Source organism: Triticum aestivum, chromosome 5B, assembly GCF_018294505.1.
Source record: "Triticum aestivum cultivar Chinese Spring chromosome 5B, IWGSC CS RefSeq v2.1, whole genome shotgun sequence".
NCBI classification, from domain to species: Eukaryota; Viridiplantae; Streptophyta; class Magnoliopsida; order Poales; family Poaceae; genus Triticum; species Triticum aestivum.
In genome coordinates, this window is record NC_057807.1 from 549956303 (window position 1) to 549974314 (window position 18012).

At 48.2% G+C, this 18012-nt stretch overlaps 1 protein-coding gene across 1 annotated transcript; it reads left to right on the forward strand.

Moving 5' to 3' along the window:
- Nucleotides 1-757: 757 nt before the first annotated feature.
- Nucleotides 758-1864, forward strand: LOC123116880 (probable protein S-acyltransferase 20). Its single transcript, XM_044537760.1, has one exon. It carries the CDS (start codon nucleotides 758-760, stop codon nucleotides 1721-1723), a length of 966 nt encoding a protein of 321 aa, XP_044393695.1. The 3' UTR covers nucleotides 1724-1864.
- Nucleotides 1865-18012: the final 16148 nt, after the last annotated feature.

The window sequence follows — 18012 nt, forward strand, 5'->3', positions numbered from 1 at the left end:
TCTAATTGGATCTAATCTATCTAATGAACCGGTCTATCTTTGATGGTCGGAAGCCACGCCCTCGGGGAGAGGAGATTAATCTACCCGGAGGCGACACACTGCGGAAGTGGTGGAAGGTCCTAGGATCAGCGTCGTTGGACAAACTGCTCTAATATCATGTAGAAATTGTAGGATGGTTGTGTTGTTATGTGTAGCTGTATTGATCTGACACTCGTAGGGGTATATAAAAAGTACAACATGTGGTGAAACTTGGAGCACAAGACAAGTCATAGTATATTAAAACTAATTCTATCTCCATCTCTCCTTATCTCTAACTAAATATGGTACCTGAGCCAAGAGTTTCAATAAACGATTCTGCGGTCTACATCAATCCCACGTCTAAGGACTAAAATAGACTAGACGTGATGGGTGGTGTTGAAGTGTAATGTCCGGTCCTCTTTCATAGTTCGGACTGATGGTGAACTGGTTAATTGCATAAACTTACAACCAAGAGGTTCAGGGTTCAAAACCCAGTAAAAGCAATAAATAATTGTGGCCTGCCCCCGCTTGCGCTGCCTTCGTCGTATAGCCAGTAGCTCCCGGAGTGACAACTGCGTACACCTCCAAGAATATTTATTTATCAGGTAAGATGCCTGTGTAAATTGCAAGATTTTTGAAAGTTTAATCATGACTCTCAGTTGGAAAAAATATTTATATTGTTGGAGACAATTGTAAGACTACTGAATTTAGTTGTGCTGAAACTTTCAACCAAGATGAAATGATTCCACATTTGGACCCTGGGATGGTTTCTTCAACCGTTGATCCTGATGCTGCTGGATACGCTGAAAGAGCAAACAAAGCCAAGAAGCCAGTCAAGATTAGTGCCCGAAGCCTTGCAAAGCCGGAAAGAAACGAGGTGATGAAAGCTGCAGCAAAAGCTCGGGCATCATCCTCTATTCTCCGACCAATAGATGCCCGCCATGGCAATGAAGCTGATATTAGCTCCAGTGGCAATGCCAATGTCAGGAGTAGCATGAGTGTTGACTACAGTGCTACAAAGGAATCGAGGAGTGAGATGCTGCTGTTCCCTCTACGGAACTTGTATCCGCAGAGTCTTGCCAGTTACGATGACTATGAGACTGGCACACAGACTGCAAACAGTTTAAACAGCCCGGTCCACATCCACAAGTTTGCCCCTCATGCTCAATTTCGTGTAGCACCTCATCCAGCTCCACCTCCTAAAAGGCCTGCGCTAGGGATTACAAGGCCACATGTTCCTGCCACACATATAAGTAACAACCCAATGTTCCAGTCAGCCACATCATATGTCAGGGAGAACCGAAGAGCCTCTGTTGTCTGGGATCAAGAGGCTGGTCGGTACGTGTCAGTGCCCATGCAAACAACAAGAACAGGGCCCGGTGTTGAGCTGCCTGCAAGAAACCCAAGTTTCTTGGTGAATCCAAGTGGTGAACCAGGCAACCATGGGAGAAATCTTGCACCTGCCAACACAACTTCATCAGCGATTCCTTCGGGGCAGCTGTCCGAGAGGTTGACGTACACAGGCCAATCAATATTCTTTGGCGGGCCAATCCTGAGCACCACTGGCATAAATGAAGAAAGGAATGAGGCGGGCACAAGAGTGCGTCCTGAGACAAGCAGAGATCCCAACTCCCACCAGCGTGACATCCGTGGTGAGAAGGCTCGGACAGGCTCCTTCCCGTTGTATGAGCCTAGGAATTTCTAGAAGAACCTGCTTTGATGGCAAGTGACCTTGACTGGCTGTTTTACTCTTCTATACTATGTCGTCTGCTCAAGTGCCACCACCACGACAGTGGGGGTGATGTTGATGCACTGCACCCCATGCAGAGTCAGGGAACTGCTAAAATAGTTGACCCGGGACACATAGATAACGATGCTTCTTAGAGCTTTATTATAGTGAGCGAGGATGGCGCTAACTTTGTTTGATGTTTTACAAACTGACTGATAGTCGCAGTTTTATTTTGCGTGTATTAGGAGTTGAGATGTTTGATGCGCTTGGCATGTAGTAGAAGAGCTGATTAAACTTGTCCTTGATGTGTAGAACCTTGTGATTTGCCGCTGACTTTGTTCACATTACGGACTTCGGAGTGTTCATTGCAAGTCTCTGTTCTATTACTGCTGTAATAGTAGCCCACGTGTGAAGGCATTGTCTCCAACTATCTTGGCGTTTGACTGCTTTATTTTCGTGTTGAGAGAATGGAATTTGACCGGATGATACTGCTTGCTGCATAATTGATGTTCATTTTCCAAACTAAATTAGTGAGATGGGTATGATTGCAATTGAATAATTCTTGTTCTGTATCATGAGTTCATATCTAAATAAACTGCGGCTTATTAGTGCCACTGCATTGCTGTCAACGTGCCAAGGATGTTGCAAAATTCCCCGCGTTTATGTAAACTACTCCCTCTGTCCAATAATATTATCAGACAGAGGGAGTACCTATTTGAACATGGCAAGAATAATGATAGTACCGGAAGTTAAACTTAGTTTCATTGCATCCATAGGTTGTGGATGCTCTATGGAAGCATCACTTCTGCGCCATCAGGCTCATTGCCACAACCTTTAGTTAGGAATCCTGTGTTTAATTCTCTTTTCTTTACGGGCTGACTTCTTGATCGAAGCAACATCTTTCTCAATACCACACAATCAGATTACCATTCACCTCGCGCGGGAAACAGATCTTGAATCCATATGCCATGGGAGAAGAACAAAGGAGGATGTAGATCATACAATGGCGGCCAGAGTGTTATTTTTTGTTTTGTTTTTGGATGAAGTGGTGTTCTGGGTGTTTGCTGTATGCATTGCAACATATGATGTATCCTGGGGATATATATAGAGAGATCTAGGGTTGTAATGACTGTTGGAAATATGCCCTAGAGGCAATAATAAAAGGATTATTATTATATTTCCTTGTTCATGATAATTGTCTTTATTCATGCTATAGTTGTATTATCCGGAAATCGTAATACACGTGTGAATACATAGACCACAATATGTCCCTAGTAAGCCTCTAGTTGACTAGCTCGTTGATCAACAGATAGTCATGGTTTCCTGACTATGGACATTGGATGTCATTGATAACGGGATCACATCATTAGGAGAATGATGTGATGGACAAGACCCAATCCTAAGCATAGCACAAGACCGTGTAGTTCGTTTTGCTAGAGCTTTTCCAGTGTCAAGTATCTTTTCCTTAGACCATGAGATCCTGTAACTCCCGGATACCGTAGGAGTGCTTTGGGTGTACCAAACGTCACAACGTAACTGGGTGACTATAAAGGTGCACTACAGGTATCTTCGAAAGTGTCTGTTGGGTTGAAACGGATCGAGATTGGGATTTGTCACTCCGTATGACGGAACAAGGTATTGGGATACCAACGGTCGAATCTTGGGCAAGTAACGTACCGATTGACAAAGGGAATTGTATACGGGGTTGCTGAAATCCTCAACATCATGGTTCATCCGATGAGATCATCGAGGAGCATGTGGGAGACAACATGGGTATCCAGATCCGCTGTTGGTTATTGACCGGAGAGCCGCCTCGGTCATGTCTGCGTGTCTCCCGAACCCGTAGGGTCTACACACTTAAGGTTCGATGACGCTAGGGTTGTATGAATATGAGTATGCAGTAAACCGAAAGTTGTTCGGGGTCCCGGATGAGATCCCAGACGTCACGAGGAGTTTCGGAATGGTCCGGAGGTAAAGAATTATATATGGGAAGTCGAGTTTCGGCCATCGGGAAAGTTTCGGGGTCCACCAGTATTGTACCGGGACCACCGGAAGGGTCCCGGGGGTCCACCGGGTGGGTCCACCTATCCCGGAGGGCCCCGTGGGCTGAAGTGGGGAGGGTACCAGCCCCTGGTGGGCTGGTGCGCTCCCCTGGGCCCCCCTCTGGTGGTTCATCCGATGAGATCATCGAGGAGCATGTGGGAGCCAACATGGGTATCCATATCCCGCTGTTGGTTATTGACCGGAGAGCCGTCTCGGTCATGTCTGCGTGTCTCTCGAACCCGTAGGGTCTACACACTTAAGGTTCGGTGACGCTAGGGTTGTATGAATATGAGTATGCAGTAAACCGAAAGTTGTTCGGGGTCCCGGATGAGATCCCAGACGTCACGAGGAGTTCCAGAATGGTCCGGAGGTAAAGAATTATATATGGGAAGTCGAGTCTCGGCCATTGGGAAAGTTTTGGGGTCCACCGGTATTGTACCGGGACCACCGGAAGGGTCCCGGGGGTCCACCGGGTGGGGCCATCTATCCCGGAGGGCCCCGTGGGCTGATGTGGGGAGGGGACCAGCCCCTGGTGGGCTGGTGCACCCCTCCTGCCCCCCCTCTGTGCCTAGGGTTGGGAACCCTAGGGGAGGGGGCGCCTCCACTTGCCTTGGGGGGCACTCCACCCCCTTGGCCGCCGCCCCCCTAGAGATCCCATCTCTAGGGCCGGCACCCCCCTGGGGGTCCCTATATAAAGAGGGGGGGGGGAGGGAGGGCAGCCGCACCTGAAGTCTTGGCGCCTCCCTCTCCCCTTGCTACACCTCCTCCTCCCGTAATCGCTTGGCGAAGCCCTGCCGGAACCCTACTGCATCCACCACCACGCCGTCGTGCTGCTGGATCTTCATCAACCTCTCCTTCCCTCTTGCTGGATCAAAAAGGAGGAGACATCATCCGCTCCGTACGTGTGTTGAACGCGGAGGTGCTGTCCGTTCGGCACTTGGTCATCGGTGATTTGGATCACGACGAGTACGACTCCCTCAACCCCATTCTCTTGAACGCTTCCGCTCGCGATCTACAAAGGTATGTAGATGCACTTCTATCACTCATTGCTAGATGAACTCCTAGATGGATCTTGGTGAAACCGTAGATTTTTTTTATTTTCTGCAACGTTCCCCAACAGTGGTATCAAAGCCAGGTTTATGCGTAGTTCTCTATTACATGAGTAGAACACAAATCTGTTGTGGGCGTAGATCTTGTCAACTTGCTTGCCGCAACTAGTCTTATTTTGCTTCAGCGGTATTGTGGGATGAAGCATCCCGGACCGACCTTACACGTACGCTTACGTGAGACAGGTTCCACCGATTGACATGCCCTAGTTGCATAAGGTGGCTAGCGGGTGTATGTCTCTCCCACTTTAGTTGGAGCGGATTCGATGAAAAGGGTCCTTATGAAGGGTAAATAGAAGTTGACAAAATCACGTTGTGGTTATTCGTAGGTAAGAAAATGTTCTTGCTAGAACCCAATTGCAGCCACGTAAAAGATGCAACAACAATTAGAGGACGTCTAACTTGTTTTTGCAGCAATTGCCTTGTGATGTGATATGGCCAACAGTTGTGATGAATGATGAATGATATATTGTGATGTATGAGATCATGTTCTTGTAATAGGAATCACGACTTGCATGTCGATGAGTATGACAACCGGCAGGAGCCATAGGAGTTGTCTTAATTATTGTATGACCTGCGTGTCAATGATTTAACGCCATGTAATTACTTTACTTTATTGCTAAACCGTTAGCCATAGTAGTAGAAGTAATAGTTGGCGAGCAACTTCATGGAGGCACGATGATGGAGATCATGATGATGGAGATCATGGTGTCATGCCGGTGACGAAGATGATCATGGAGCCCCGAAGATGGAGATCAAAGGAGCTATATGATATTGGCCATATCATGTCACTACTATATAATTGCATGTGATGTTTATTATGTTTATGCATCTTGTTTACTTAGAACGATGGTAGTAAATAAGATGATCCCTTATAACAATTTCAAGAAAGTGTTCTCCCCTAACTGTGTGCCGTTGCTAAAGTTCGTCGTTTGAAGCACCACGTGATGATCGGGTGTGATAGATTCTTACGTTCACATACAACGAGTGTAAGACAGTTTTACACATGCAAAAACACTTAGGGTTAACTTGACGAGCCTAGCATGTACAGACATGGCCTCGGAACACAGGGACCGAAAGGTCGCACATGAGTCGTATGACGATCAACATGGAGATGTTCACCGATGATGACTAGTCCGTCTGACGTGATGATCGGACACGGCCTAGTCGACTCGGATCGTGTAACACTTAGATGACTAGAGGGATGTCTAAGCTGAGTGGGAGTTCATTAAAATAATTTGATTAGATGAACTTAATTATCATGAACTTAGTATAAAATCTTTGCAAAATATGTCTTGTACTCCCTCCGTCCATGAATAAGTGTACATCTAGCTTTTGTCTTAAGTCAAAGTTTTAAAACTTTGACCACCTTTCTAGGAAAAAATAAAAGCATTTATGACACCAAGTTAGTATCACTAGATTCATTTTGAAATGTACTTTGATAATCTATCAATTTGATGTCATATATGTTACTATTATTTTCTATAAAGTTGGTCAAAATTTTAAAATTTTGACTTAGAACAAAAGCTAGATGTACACTTATTCGCGGACGGAGGGAGTAGATCAAATGGCCAACGCTCATGTCAACATGAACTTCAATACGTTCCTAGAGAAAACCAAGCTGAAAGATGATGGTAGCAACTATACGGACTGGGTCCGGAACCTGAGGATCATCCTCATAGCTGCCAAGAAAGCATATGTCCTAGAAGGACCACTAGGTGAAGCACCCATCCCAGAGAACCAAAACGTTATGAATGCTTGGCAGTCACGTGCTGATGATTGCTCCCTCGTTCAGTGTGACTTGCTTTACAGCTTAGAACCGGGGCTCCAAAAGCGTTTTGAGCACCACGGAGCATATGAGATGTTTGAGGAGCTGAAAATGGTTTTCCAAGCTCATGCCCGGGTCGAGAGATATGAAGTCTCCGACAAGTTCTATAGTTGTAAGATGGAGGAAAATAGTTCTGTCAGTGAGCACATACTCAAAATGTCTGGGTTGCACAATCGCCTGTCCCAGGTGGACATTAACCTCCCGAACGAGGCGGTCATTGGCAGAATCCTTCAGTCGCTCCCGCCGAGCTACAAGAGCTTTGTGATGAACTACAATATGCAGGGGATGGTGAAAACTATTCCTAAAGTATTTTCAATGCTGAAGTCGGCAGAGGTAGAAATCAAGAAAGAACATCAAGTGTTGATGGTCAATAAAACCACCAAGTTTAAGAAGGGCAAGGGTAAGAAGAACTTCAAGAAGGACGGCAAAGATGTTGCCGCACCCGGTAAGCCAGTTGCCGGGAAGAAGTCAAAGAATGGACCCAAGCCCGAGACTAAGTGCTTTTATTGCAAAGGGAAGGGTCACTGGAAGCGGAACTGCCTCAAATACTTAGCGGACAAGAAGGCCGGCAACACTAAAGGTATATGTGATATACATGTAATTGATGTGTACCTTACTAGTAATCGTAGTAACTCCTGGGTATTTGATACCGGTGTCGTTGCTCATATTTGTAACTCACAGCAGGAGCTGCAGAATAAGCGGAGACTGGCGAAGGACGAGGTGACGATGCGCGTCGGGAATGGTTCCAAGGTCGATGTGATCGCCGTCAGCACGCTACCTCTACATTTACCTACGGGATTAGTTTTAAACCTTAATAATTGTTATTTAGTGCCAAGTTTGAGCATGAACATTGTATCTGGATCTTGTTTAATACGAGATGGCTACTCATTTAAATCCGAGAATAATGGTTGTTCTATTTATATGAGAGATATGTTTTATGGTCATGCCCCGATGGTCAATGGTTTATTCTTAATGAATCTCGAACGTAGTGTTACACATATTCATAGTGTGAATATCAAAAGATGTAAAGTTCATATTCATAGTGTGAATACCAAAAGATGTAAAGTTAATAACGATAGTCCCACATACTTGTGGCACTGCCGCCTTGGTCACATTGGTGTCAAGCGCATGAAGAAGCTCCATGCTGATGGACTTTTAGAGTCTCTCGATTATGAATCATTTGACACATGCGAACCATGCCTCATGGGCAAAATGACCAAGACTCCGTTCTCCGGAACAATGGAGCGAGCAACCAACTTATTGGAAATCATACATACCGATGTGTGCGGTCCAATGAGCATTGAGGCTCGTGGAGGATATCGTTATGTTCTCACTCTCACTGATGACTTGAGTAGATATGGGTATGTCTACTTTATGAAACACAAGTCTGAGACATTTGAAAGGTTCAAGGAATTTCAGAATGAGGTAGAGAATCAACGTGACCGAAAGATAAAATTCTTATGATCAGATCGTGGAGGAGAATATTTAAGTCACGAATTTGGTACACACTTAAGAAAATGTGGAATCGTTTCACACTCACGCCGCCTGGAACACCTCAGCGTAATGGTGTGTCCGAACGTCGTAATCGCACTCTATTGGATATGGTGCGATCTATGATGTCTCTTACCGATTTACCGCTATCATTTTGGGGATACGCTCTAGAGACAGCTACATTCACTTTAAATAGGGCTCCGTCTAAATCCGTTGAGACGACACCGTATGAATTATGGTTTGGGAAGAAACCTAAGCTGTTGTTTCTAAAAGTTTGGGGATGCGATGCTTATGTCAAGAAACTTCAACCTGAAAAGCTCGAACCCAAGTCGGAAAAATGCGTCTTCATAGGATACCCTAAGGAAACCATTGGGTATACCTTCTACTTAAGATCCGAGGGCAAGATCTTTGTTGCCAAGAACGGATCCTTTCTGGAAAAAGAGTTTCTCTCGAAAGAAGTAAGTGGGAGGAAAGTAGAACTCAATGAAGTACTACCTCTTGAACCGGAAAGTAGTGCAACTCAGGAAAATGTTCCTGTGGTGCCTACACCAACTGGAGAGGAAATTAATGATGATGATCAAGGTACTTCGGATCAAGTTGCTACTGAACTTCATAGGTCCACAAGGACACGTTCCACACCAGAGTGGTATGGCAACCCTGTCCTGGAAATCATGTTGTTAGACAACGGTGAACCTTCGAACTATGAAGAAGCGATGGTGGGCCCAGATTCCAACAGATGGCTTGAAGCCATGCAATCCGAGATAGAATCCATGTATGAAAACAAAGTATGGACTTTGACAGACTTGCCCGATGATCGGCGAGTGATAGAAAACAAATGGATCTTTAAGAAGAAGACGGACACGGATGGTAATATTACCATCTATAAAGCTCGACTTGTCGCTAAGGGTTATCGGCAAGTTCAAGGGGTTGACTACGATGAGACATTCTCTCCCGTAGCGAAGCTGAAGTCCGTTCGAATCATGTTAGCAATTGCCACATACTATGATTATGAGATATGGCAGATGGACGTCAAAACGGCATTCCTTAACGGACATCTTAAGGAAGAACTGTATATGATGCAGCCGGAAGGTTTTGTCGATCCTAAGAATGCTAACAAAGTATGCAAGCTCCAGCGATCCATTTATGGGCTGGTGCAAGCATCTCGGAGTTGGAACATTCGCTTTGATGAGATGATCAAAGCGTTTGGGTTTATGCAGAATTATGGAGAAGCCTGCGTTTACAAGAAAGTGAGTGGGAGCTCTATAGCATTTCTCATATTATATGTAGATGAAATAATTTTGATGGGAAATGATATAGAACTTTTGGAAAACATTAAGGCCTACTTGAATAAGTGTTTTCAATAAAGGACCTTGGAGAAGCTGCTTACATATTAGGCATCAAGATCTATAGGGATAGATCAAGACGCCTCATAGGTCTTTCACAAAGCACATACCTTGATAAGATTTTGAAGAAGTTCAAAATGGATCAGTCCAAGAAAGGGTTCTTGCCTGTATTGCAAGGTGTGAGATTGAGCGCGGCTCAATGCCCGACCACGGCAAAAGATAAAGAAGAGATGAGTGTCATCCCCTATGCTTCAGCCATAGGATCTATTATGTATGCCATGCTGTGTACCAGACCTGATGTAAACCTTGCCGTAAGTTTGGTAGGAAGGTACCAAAGTAATCCCGGCAAGGAACACTGGACAACAGTCAAGAATATCCTGAAGTACCTGAAAAGGACAAAGGACATGTTTCTCGTTTATGGAGGTGACGAAGAGCTCGCCGTAAAGGGTTACGTCGACGCTAGCTTCGACACAGATCTGGATGACTCTAAGTCACAAACCGGATACGTGTATATGTTGAATGGTGGAGCAGTAAGCTGGTGCAGCTGCAAGCAGAGCGTCGTGGCGGGATCTACATGTGAAGAGGACTACATGGCAGCCTCGGAGGCAGCGCATGAAGCAATTTGGATGAAGGAGTTCATCATCGACCTAGGAGTCATACCCAATGCGTCGGGGCCGATCAAACTCTTCTGTGACAACACTGGAGCTATTGCCCTTGCAAAGGAGCCCAGGTTTCACAAGAAGACCAGGCACATCAAGCGTCGTTTCAACTCCATCCGTGAAAATGTTCAAGATGGAGACATAGATATTTGCAAAGTACATACGGATCTGAATGTCGCAGATCCGTTGACTAAACCTCTTTCGCGAGCAAAACATGATCAACACCAGAACTCTATGGGTGTTCGATTCATAACAATGTAACTAGATTATTGACTCTAGTGCAAGTGGGAGACTGTTGGAAATATGCCCTAGAGGCAATAATAAAAGGATTATTATTATATTTCCTTGTTCATGATAATTGTCTTTATTCATGCTATAGTTGTATTATCCGGAAATCGTAATACACGTGTGAATATATAGACCATAATATGTCCCTAGTAAGCCTCTAGTTGACTTGCTCGTTGATCAACAGATAGTCATGGTTTCCTGACTATGGACATTGGATGTCATTGATAATGGGATCACATCATTAGGAGAATGATGTGATGGACAAGACCCAATCCTAAGCATAGCACAAGATCGTGTAGTTCGTTTTGCTAGAGCTTTTCCAATGTCAAGTATCTTTTCCTTAGACCATGTGATCGTGTAACTCCCGGATACCGTAGGAGTGCTTTGGGTGTACCAAACGTCACAACGTAACTGGGTGATTATAAAGGTGCACTACAGGTATCTCTGAAAGTGTCTGTTGGGTTGACACGGATCGAGACTGAGATTTGTCACTCCGTATGACGGAGAGGTATCTCTGGGCCCACTCGGTAATGCATCATCATAATGAGCTCAAAGTGGCCAAGTGTCTGGTCACGGGATCATGCATTGCGGTACGAGTAAAGTGACTTGCCGGTAACGAGATTGAACAAGGTATTGGGATACCGACGATCGAATCTCGGGCAAGTAACGTACCGATTGATAAAGGGAATTGTATACGGGGTTGCTTAAATCCTCGACATCGTGGTTCATCCGATGAGATCATCGAGGAGCATGTGGGAGCCAACATGGGTATCCATATCCCGCTGTTGGTTATTGACCGGAGAGCCGCCTCGGTCATGTCTGCGTGTCTCTCGAACCCGTAGGGTCTACACACTTAAGGTTCGGTGACGCTAGGGTTGTATGAATATGAGTATGCAGTAAACCGAAAGTTGTTCGGGGTCCCGGATGAGATCCCAGACGTCACGAGGAGTTCCAAAATGGTCCGGAGGTAAAGAATTATATATGGGAAGTCGAGTCTCGGCCATTGGGAAAGTTTTGGGGTCCACCGGTATTGTACCGGGACCACCGGAAGGGTCCCGGGGGTCCACCGGGTGGGGCCACCTATCCCGGAGGGCCCCGTGGGCTGATGTGGGGAGGGGACCAGCCCCTGGTGGGCTGGTGCACCCCTCCTGCCCCCCCTCTGCGCCTAGGGTTGGGAACCCTAGGGGAGGGGGCGCCTCCACTTGCCTTGGGGGGCACTCCACCCCCTTGGCCGCCGCCCCCCTAGAGATCCCATCTCTAGGGCCGGCGCCCCCCTGGGGGTCCCTATATAAAGAGGGGGGAGGGAGGGCAGCCGCACCTGAAGTCTTGGCGCCTCCCTCTCCCCTTGCTACACCTCCTCCTCCCGTAGTCGCTTGGTGAAGCCCTGCCGGAACCCTGCTGCATCCACCACCACGCCATCGTGCTGCTGGATCTTCATCAACCTCTCCTTCCCCCTTGCTGGATCAAAAAGGAGGAGACGTCATCCGCTTCGTACGTGTGTTGAACGCGGAGGTGCTGTCCGTTTGGCACTTGGTCATCGGTGATTTGGATCACGACGAGTACGACTCCCTCAACCCCGTTCTCTTGAACGCTTCCGCTCGCGATCTACAAAGGTATGTAGATGCACTCCTATCACTCGTTGCTAGATGAACTCCTAGATGGATCTTGGTGAAATCGTAGATTTTTTTTATTTTCTGCAACGTTCCCCAACAATGACCATGTGTAGACCTAGCTATAAATTATGCAGCCCTTAGTTACAAACCTGAGTGTCCTGGCTTGCAGTGCCCTCAACTGCATGTAGCCATGATACAACTGATTCGGTTACGAGCATTGGAATGCCCTCACAGAAGCAAAAAGTAAAATCTGAGAGTTAAGAAAAAACCCTAATGATACTTCCTTAGAATCACATGACAATCATGGTTAGCCACATAAACCTGATATCAACAATAGATGACGGTTCCATAGAGCATCTACATCCCCTGGAGATAAACCTCTATATATCATGTAGGAAAAAAATGCTAGCTCTAAATCACACTTTTTAGTCTTTCCCGACTCCATTGATATCATGTGAACCAACCTGTAGTTGGATGGTTAGGAGACCAATGGTATCCACAGTCCACCAGAGTTGTGTTAAAAAACAAAGTCCATTGATATCATTACAATAGTAATAACCAAGTAACTAAATTGAAGTAGTTAAGAAGAAATTCATAGAATTTATCCTCTTTGAGAGAAAGAAGGCTAGTTTAAGATGAAAGGAAGCAAGGTAACTTCGCCTTGATTAGTACTAGTAAACATTGTTCATGGCACGTTTTCCTGATCTTGATATGCACTGCACATAGCGTGATCCTTTCCATGCACTTGTTGAAACAAAATTGCTGCTTTAGACATCTTGTCTTTTACTCTTATTTATTTTATCACATACTTCAGAGCAACTGAAGTGTTGATGAATGTAATGACTAATAGAGTAGATTCTTTGGGGCATCCCCCACGACATTGCTCCTACGAGCGACGGGGGGAAACCCTAACCGCCATCCCCTCAACCCCCTCCTCCCCTCCTCTCGTCTCGCCGTCGCCGGAGCTCGCTGGCGGGCAAAGCTCGGTCAGCGGCGGCGGGGCATCCTCTCCTCTTCGTGTGGGGCCGGGCGGCGCGTGACGCCTTCTTCGCGCAGGGGCGCGTCGCTATGCGGTGCATGGCGGTGTAGGCGGCCGAGCCTCGGCATGGAGGGCTGCTTGGCAGCGGTGGTGGCGGCGGCTAGTGCGTGGCGGCGATGGACCAGGCTAGATAGGATCTGGAGGGTTCTTGGCGGTGGGCGGCGCGTGGGTGGGCAACGACTTAGCAGGGTCTCTCTGGCCATGGCCAGGACAGCGTGCAGGCCACTGTTGCAGGGGTTCCGAGGCTGCTGGTCAGATCCGCCCAGATCTGGCCCCTGGGCACCGACGGGCGGCTCGGAGTGGTGGCCGCAGTCTCCTGGTTGAGGCTTGGATGTGGCCTGAAACGGCGTGGTGGCAGCCCATGGCAGTGGGCTAGGTCATTCCATGATGGCGGCTGGACATCTTCGACGTCGGTCATCGTGGACCGGCTCTTGTGATGGCGGCCTTCTTCCTGCGTCGGCTCGTCCGTAGGTGGCCTGTGGAGGCCTTCGATCCCGCTCCTTGTCGTCCGATGCTACTTTTGTCGCAGGGCTGGCCCTCTCCCAGCTGCGCTCCGTCGCCCATCTCACGCCTAGTGCTGCAGGACCGAGCTCGTCTTCCGCCTGGCAGCAGGACCAACCTCATCTCACACTTGGCAGCAGGACCGACCTCGTCTCGCGTCCGGTGCTGCAGGATAGGTCGATGGAGGCTAGTTTTGGCCGGCCTGGTGGTCTCGGTGCCGAGGGCCGCCCAGGGGTGTGAAAGATGGAACCTTTCTGCTTGTCTCTTTGGCTGGGTTAGTGGCGGGCCTCAGGTGAGGTGGTGTTAAGGTCTTGGATGCCAGGGCGGCGGCCCTGGTGCTGGTAGCATGATGCTCTTGGGCAGAGCCCGTGGCTTGGTGCTGCCCGGTGGCCATGGCCGTGTGGGCGGCATGGCAGCTGGGGTGTGGAGTTCAGTGGCGGTGAGTATTGACCGGGGTGAAAACCTATTCTATTTTTTGATGGACCGGCAGCGGCGAAGCTTGTTCCCTTCTTGAAGGTATCGCCGCGACTCTCATAGCCCGTCGTGTTGCTCTAGGGGAAACTCTGATCCTTGGGTAGGGCGGTGGCAGCAATTTGGTATTGTAACCTTCCTAAAGACCTCGCCTTGGAGCCTACGGTTCGTCGTATGTGGCTTCATCTCTTCACGTTGGTGTGTTCACGGTTGAGGATCCCGGTTGCTCATGTAGTGCTAGGGGTGGTGTTTCCGCGCTCAACGACTATATATGTATCCTGCCTTGGGTGTGTGCATGTGTTGTGTTGGCATGCGTTTGTACTGGGTTGTTGTTGATCGTTGTTGTATATATAAAGCGGGGCGAAAGCCTTTTTGGTACATGACTAATAGAACTATGTATAGACCTCCCCCTTTTTGCATCCATAAACACTTATATTTGAGTAAGGATAGAGCAATTATGATATGGTGAGTACAACCTCCAAACTGCTGGTTCAGTTGTCCCACGGTCCAGCCGCATAGAGAAAACAGAGGTACTTTCAGCAATGGTGGCAAGAACCGCGGGTGCCCGCGGCGGAGTGGCTACAAGCAACAGAGTGGCGGCGACTAGCGGAGGTGCAAATGGAGAAGGTGAGGGCGGGTGCTAGGGCGGAGATGACCAATATGGAGATCTAGTACCCAAGGTATCGCGTGCGGTTGTTCAATGCTGCATAGGCAAGCGGAGGGAGTTTTTGGGCTCGCATGCAATCTAAGTCAAACTCAAGCTATGACCAAGCCAAGTTCAAGGGCAGCCACATAAGCTTAGACGGGCCTGGTGAGGCAGGTCCATGAGCGGGCTCGGCTTGGATTCTTTCCAACCCAACCAACAACCTCAAGCCAGACAACCAACATTTAGCTTTCTATTTTCACATGGTGGATTAGTGACAATAGCTACATTTTCCCCTATGCCTCTCAATCTGGTTACCAAATCCATGCACCTCAGATGGGTAACATATCTTGAATCCGTATGCCATAGGAGAGGAACAAAGGAGGATGTAGATCATACCATGGTGATAGGGTGGTAATTGTTACATGCATTGCAAGAGATGATGTATCCTGTGAGATATATAGAGAGATGTAATGGCCATGTGGGCCGACCTAGATAGTATGTATCATGAAAGTACACACTTAAATGTCCTGACTCATACAGCTCTCAACCACTTGCAAACAATGCTATAATTGTTCTGTTGACGAGCATTGGGATGCCCTCACCCCTCACCCCACCCACACAGGCACACGGGAATGGGACGGGATGAAACACATAGTGAGGATGCTTCCTTCTACATTCATAACCAGGATTTGCAATCCTGGATAACTACGAGACTTCAACACAGAATATAAATTGTTTAACCAGCTAGGTACACTTCCCCCTCATGCTCAATTTTGCGCCACACCTCATCCGGCTCCACATCCTAAAATGCATGCACTAGGGATTACAAGGCCAGTTGTCCTACTACACAAATAACCAACCCAATGGTTCTAGTAACCACACAATATGCCTGGGAGAACCAACGAGCTTTTGTTGTCTAGGAACTAGGATCAAGAGGCTAGTCGGTACGTGTCAGTGGTTCGGTGCCTACACAAATAAGAATAGGACATTGCGTCGAGCCGCGAAAGCTAATTTTCTTAGCAAATCCAAGTGATGTACCAGGCAACCATGGTAGAAATCTTGCACTGTGAAAAAAAATTCATCAACGATTCCTTTAGGGAAGCCGTCTGAGATATTGACGTACACATGGAATACGTATTCTTTGGCGGGCCAATCTTGAGCACCACTGGCATAAACGCAGAAAGGAATGAGGTGGGCAAAAGAGTGCGCCCTGAGGGAAGGAGAGATTCCAACTCCCACCAGCGGGACATCCGTGGCGAGAAGGCTGGACATGCTCCTTCTTGTTCGAGCCTAGGAATTACTAGAAGAAACTTCTTTGTTGGCAAGTGACTTTGACAGGATGTTTTACTCTTCTCTATGTGGTCTGCTCAAGTGCCACCATGACAGTGGGGGTGATGTTGATGCACTGCACCCCATGCATAGACAGGGAAATACTGAAATGGTTGCTCCTCTCAAGTAGAAAATAATACAAGGAAGACGATGATCTTTAGAGCTTTACAGTGAGTGAGTATGGCACTAACTTTGTTTGATGTTTACGGACCGACTGATACCCAGTTGTTTTTCTTTCACATGTGTTAGGAGTTCAGATGTTTGATGCGCTTGATATGTCACATAAGAGTTGATTAAACTGTTTGAATGTGTATAACCTTTTGATGAGGAGGTCCAGCGACCGCCCCGGTGGCTCCCGCGACGCACCCTGCGCGCGTATCGGGGGATCCAGATCTGCCGCTGGCGGGCAGCTCCCTCCCCCGCCCCCTCATCCCCCTCGCCGCTGCCAGAGGGCGTCCGCCGGGCAAAGCCCGTGCGGCGCTGGCAGCGGTGGGGCCTCTCTCCTCCCTCCCCTACTCGGGATACCGCTGACGCGGGTCAGCCGACCGTGGGGGAGTTGGATCAGGCGAGCTCTCCGGTGGCGGGGACGCGCAGATTCTGAAGTAGCTATGCTGGGAGTCGGTGGTGCAGCTCTGCAGCGGTGGTGGTAGGGGACAGGTCCGACGAGGTCGATCTAGTTCCCTCAGGGCTGCGGGTGTCGCTGGTGGCAGTGGCCACGAGAGAGGGGGCTGCTCCCATATCTGGGGGTGGCGCTGGCGCTGCGATGCACTGGTCTTGGCCATGCTGGGCGGCGCGCGAGGCGGTGGCGACCATGGATCTCGATCTGAAGTTGGAGGCTTTCACCAGCAGCTTGTCCTCCTTGACCGGCCGAGATGTGGGCGTCCTCCTAGCGTCCTGTTTGATGGCGGGGCGCTGGGTGTGGGCACTAGGTCGGGGGAAACCCTTGACCGGCGATGCCGGGCACGATGTTGGCGACGCCGGTGGCGTCGTTGTCCCTCTGGTGGGCAACATCGAGTCTTACTTGATGCCCTCCACCTACTGGTCTCGGGCGAAAGCCTACAATCTCTAGATTGGGGCGGCGATGGCGCGTCAGCGTCATGTACTTCTTGAAGGCGCCTTCTTGGGGGATCAGCGGTCTTGGATTTGGCGTGGTGTTGGTTTGTTTCTTCAGTGGAGTTCATGCTCGATAGTTGCAGTGGGCTTCTGGGTCTTGGCCAGAGACAGTGGCGATGTATGGGTTTCATTCAGAGGTGAGGTTGCCAGGGTGGTCGCTCTCTCCTTGACATCTGGTTCACTGGTCCAAGGGTGCTCGGGGGTGAGCTGCTTTGCCTACTGATGGGTCGACTTCCTTCGATCCAGGACGAGAGGGTGGGGGTGCCCTCTTCAGCGGCATATTTGGATGGTGAACCGAGTGGCCCTGGGAGGCGACGAAGCATGGCTCTCCTCCAGCGACGATTAGCTCCCTTGTCGCGGGCGTGTCCATGTCATGATCTGTAACCGTCATGGGCTCCAAAGTGCTTTTGGGTTCTTCGGAGCTCGTTAGCTGTTCCGTAGTGCTTTGTATCCGTGTTGATTGTATTTTCCTTTTCCTGTTGTCCTGTTGGTTGTAAGGTGTGGTCATTGCTTTATATATAAAGTGGGGCGAAAGCCTTTTTCGGCAGAACCTTTTGATTTGCAGTTGACTTTTTTCACATTGCAAACTTCGGAGTGCTCATTGCAAGACTATGTTCTGTAACTGTGGTAATTGTAGCCCACGTGTGAGGCCATCATCTTGAACTATCTAAGTGTTTGATTGTTTTCTTTCATTTGTGTTGAGGGAATGAGTTTAACTCAGATGACACTGCTTGCTGGGTAACTGTTGTTCATTTGTCAAATTGAATTAGAGAGACTGGCTATGATTACAGTTAA

Excerpts from the sequence above, each read along its gene's own strand:
- LOC123116880 (XM_044537760.1), top strand. The coding sequence starts at position 758 with ATGATTCCACATTTGGACCCTGGGATGGTTTCTTCAACCGTTGATCCT.